At 32.8% G+C, this 4,813-nt stretch overlaps 1 protein-coding gene across 1 annotated transcript; it reads left to right on the top strand.

Moving 5' to 3' along the window:
- Positions 1-723: 723 nt before the first annotated feature.
- Positions 724-4,806, top strand: LOC119665108 (serine/threonine-protein kinase PRP4 homolog; the record flags this gene model as incomplete). The annotated part of the gene is made up of 7 exons (XM_038074420.1): positions 724-898; positions 958-1,383; positions 1,466-2,483; positions 2,541-2,807; positions 2,898-3,130; positions 4,011-4,119; positions 4,370-4,806. Coding segments are annotated over exons 1-7 (2,510 nt in total), but the record flags the coding sequence as incomplete, so codon positions are not given.
- Positions 4,807-4,813: the final 7 nt, after the last annotated feature.

The raw sequence follows: 4,813 nt of genomic DNA, 5'->3' as shown, positions 1-4,813 counted from the left end.
GATTCTGAGTGTGATGACAAAATATGTATATTAAAACATTGAAAACAGATTTATGTTATGGCATTTATATAAATTGAATTAACTCGTTTTAATGCAGTACTAGACTTAATATTCATAGTACAAGTCTACACTATGTTTATACTGTCGCATTAAACCCAAATTCACTTTTATTTTAATATTTGCATAGCGTTTACCGTATAATATCCTCACGAAATCTTTGCAAGCCCTATGAGATAAAGGTGTATTTATTTTTTAAAGGCATTCATTTAGTGATGGATGTCTTCAAACATTCTTATGAGAAAAAATGAAGCCGCGAATCCAAACAAATTTGAAATTGTAAACAAAAGCACACTAGAAAATGATTTTTATGATGATGGTTGTTGTTAATTAATTTATTGTATACTTTAAGAAATTTAACTTTAATTAAAAAGAAATTATGGCACTGATGGGTATTGAACAGCAAATTTCAAAGAATTTTAATATCTTCGATTAATTTTCTATTCACGAACATTTAAAACTAAAATTCAGTTTAAAAACAAAGTTCTTTTATGCAAAAATTACTGACTCATATTATTTTTTGATCAATTTATATAAATTATGAAAAGTTAACCGATTCATCAATGCAATTACTTCGATAATTAATCGAAACGCTGGCAGTGCCATCTAGCATAAAACAAAAAACATTTAAATGTCAATGTCAAACCATTTGCTTTTGTTCCTTATTTATTGGGCACTATTGGTTATATACTAGTTTTGCATTCTATTAATTCATATTTAAAAAAAAGAATCTATTTCAAACAATAAGAAATTCAATTTCGTGCGCTCATATTAGTTCAAATAAGACTAATCAGAAATAATTTATTATTATATAGTTTGAGATGTCAAGTGATGAAAATAGGTAAGTAAGAAATTGAGGTTATGAAAAAGAAGTTTAATAGTTTGTTTTTCTGTTAATAGCGACGACTTAAGTGCGTGCACTGATAGCGAAAAACGTTCCAAACGTCTGTCCGGATCACACAAAAAATCGAAAAAACATAAAAAGCAGAAGAAATCTAACAAAACTGAAAAATTTCATAAGAGTCACAAGAAATATAAAAAAAGACGTAGACAAAGTGAATCTTCAGATATGGCATCTGAAGTTTCCACTACTAAGCGTACACCAGCCACTTTAAATGAAAAATTTGCGGAAATAATGCAAAAAGCCAGCAAGGATACGACAAGTTTTCTACGTGTTGAACAACACGCCAATGGTAATAAATTTAGTATAACAAGACCTAATATGCAAACAGATCCCAGTAGTTTAGTTGAAGAAATTACTAGAACCATACAAACCAAAGTCTTGCCTGTAATGGAAGTTGGAAGTTCGGGTAGTGATAGCGAAGTGTAAGTAGATTAAAATGTGTTACTCGTATATATAAATATTTTAGTTTCATAATTTTACGTAATTTCTTTTTAATGAATAAAGTCCAAATGATGATGTTAGTCCCGAAGTGGCAATAATTGAAGACGATCTTAACTTAGAAGACCTGATGAAACAGAAAGCCTTACTACAAGCGCGCTTAGGTGCTTACATGTCAGAATCCGAGGGTGAGGATAAACATACAAATTTAATTGAGAAACAGCAAGACAGTGCACAGCAAAATTTTGACATAACTGTGGCAGTAGGAGCCAAGGAAAAGACTTCCAGCCCTTCAACTTCACATATTAGTAAAAATAATAATAAAATTTCTAAATCAAATTCTACTGAACCAGTTGTAATATTATTGGATGATTCTAGTGGTCATAATACACCGGAAAGGCAACGCAAACCTCGTGTTAGCAGTAATGATACAAAGAAAGACCAACGTATAAGTTCACCAAAACGGTCATCAGCTCGCAAAGAGTATGAAAATGAATACCATAAACAGCGAAGACGTACACGAAGCCGAACACCACGGCGGGAATTAGATACATATAAAAATCAACGAGAAAGTAGTCGAAGTCTTCAGCGTCGTGAACTTATTGATCAAAATAGACATAAAGAAGATTTACGTCAGGAAATTAATCGTGATAAGGAACGTGAAAGAAACAGCAGGGAGCGTGAACGCAAAGCAAGAGAAAATAGGTCACGTTATGATGATAGTTCTGTCAGAGGACGTGATCGGGAACGTGATAGAGATAGGGGTAGAGACAGAGAAAGAGGTCGTGATAGAGATCGTTGGAATCGTGAACGTTCACATAGTCGTAGTAAAGAAGAATCAGATCGTCGACGCAATGAACGTGATCGCTTACAACGAGAGAGAGAAGAAAGGCGTAGTGATCGTGATCGTCCTCGTGTTCGTCCAGATAAATATCGTGATTCTCTTAGTGAAGGTCAAAACCAAAAAATGAATGAATCGAGTAGCGACGGCGAACTGAATTTAGATATAGATATAAATGACGAAGATGACGATGAAGAAAAAATTATTGAGATGCGGCGTAAACAACGAGAGGAGCTTTTAAAAGTATATAAATCAAAATTTAACATAACATTTTCTAATCATATGTATTTATTTTGATAGAAATTAAAATCTAATAGCGATACTGAAGACGTAACAAAAGCTGAACCAAATGAAAAGAAGGATGTTAAGCCGCTCCCTATAGTAACGAAAAGCGAAAATAAATCTACAAATCTAGAGAACACAACAGATAAGATAATAGAGTCTACTGAAGGTAACAATGAGTCCGCAACAGGTGAGGGAAAAAAGCAACAAACTAAAAATAGTGGTAAAGAAAAACGACCAGAGTGGGATATGTTTGCAGACCAAGATGTAGATTCAAAGTTCGATGTGAGTTTTGTGTTTGTAACTATCGCAAATGAATAGACATATATATAAAAAAAGAAATATGCTTACAATTTTAATGTTTTTATTTTCAAGTCACCAAATACAATTGTTCATAACAAAAACCAAATTGAAAACCCGGCACTTACTGATAATTGGGACGATGCAGAAGGATACTATCGCGTGCGTATTGGCGAAACATTAGATAATCGTTACACAGTTTCTGGCTACACAGGTCAAGGTGTATTTAGTAATGTTGTAAGAGCACGTGACCAGGCACGTGGAAATGCTAATGTTGCTGTTAAAATCATACGCAATAATGAAATAATGTAAGTATATCTCTATATATATTAATACTAATCAAAAGGGATCTTGAAAGATATACAAATTTGTTTTTACTTAACATTATAAATTACTGGGAAAGCAAGATTTTGTTATTTTTGTGTTAAAACTGTAAAAAATATATTATAAGTGGTACTTACGAAAAAGCATAACGAGTTCGATAACCGTTAACGAGCTCGATGCCTGAGTTACAAGCTCAATGATCAAGTAACACGCTCGATGACCGAATAAGGAAATCGATAGCCTAATAAAAAAACTCGGTGACCGACTACTCGGTGACATAGTAACAAGCTCGATGACCGAGTAACGAGCTCGATGACCGAGTAAATAACTCGATGATCGACTAATGAGCTCTATGACCGAGTAACAAGATCGATGGCCGAGTAGCAAGCTCGATGACCGAGTAACAAGCTTGATGAACGAGTAACTAGCTCGATGACATAGTAAAAAACTCGATGACCGAATAACGAATTCGATGACCGAGTAATGAGCGCGATGATCGAGAAACAAGCTCGATGACTGAGTAACATTAGTAAGAATGCAAAGCGGCAAGACCAAAACACTTTTGGAGTGAATGAATTTTATAACTGCTGCTCTTTATATTGTTACCATTTTAGTAAGTATTGAACTCGTTACTTGTGATCGTGAATACCACTAGTGTATTTTTCTGTTTATCAACAAAATTCATTTAATCTTTTGTTTTTCAACCAATCATTGCAAAAGAGAAAACACTAAAGAATAACATTCATCTCTGAATACAAAATTTCCAATGATCTATTTAGATTTATTTTACTATTTATTTTAAATATTATAAATTTATCATTAATAACAAAATGTAACTTACATGATTTCGTTTTTAAAAATAAGGCATAAAACGGGTTTACGAGAATTGGAGATACTAAAAAAACTAAACGATGCAGATCCAGAAGATCGCTTCCACTGCTTACGCTTGTACAGGCATTTTTTTCATAAGCAGGTAATATTTTCCTATTACAATAAACATTATAATAAACTAGTGAATTTGTGTTATTGTGTTATTAAAGGCTCTTGTAAATCTGAATAAAAAAAAGTTTTAAGTTAGTTTGTTTTATTTTATATAGTTATTATCTGTATAAATATCGCTGACGGTTTGAAATTTCAGATTCACAGAAGCTTTTAATAATACACATAAAACCAAAAACGCGTGAACTCGTAACTATTCTAATAATAAATTTTATATAACGCAGCATCTCTGTATGGTTTTTGAACCACTTGCTATGAATCTACGGGAGGTCTTGAAAAAATATGGTAAAAATGTGGGACTGCATATAAAGGCAGTTCGTAGTTATACTCAGCAATTGTTCCTTGCACTTAAACTACTTAAAAAAACTGGAATACTACATGCCGATATTAAACCGGATAATATATTAGTGAACGAAAACAATTTAATTCTGAAACTTTGTGATTTTGGATCGGCATCAACTATAAATGATAATGATATCACACCCTATCTGGTTTCGCGTTTCTATCGTGCGCCCGAAATAATATTGGGCATACCGTATGACTACGGCATAGATATGTGGTCAGCTGGTTGTACTATATATGAGCTATATACTGGTAAAATATTGTTTAGTGGCAAGAGCAATAATCAAATGCTAAAATACTTTATGGATCTTAAAGGTGCGTATATT

The sequence above is a fragment of the Teleopsis dalmanni genome, unplaced genomic scaffold (assembly GCF_002237135.1).
Source record: "Teleopsis dalmanni isolate 2A unplaced genomic scaffold, ASM223713v2 unscaffolded_contig_3531, whole genome shotgun sequence".
Taxonomy (NCBI): Eukaryota; Metazoa; Arthropoda; class Insecta; order Diptera; family Diopsidae; genus Teleopsis; species Teleopsis dalmanni.
Note: the sequence above shows the minus strand (reverse complement) of the source record. Positions and strands in the feature narration are given on the sequence as shown.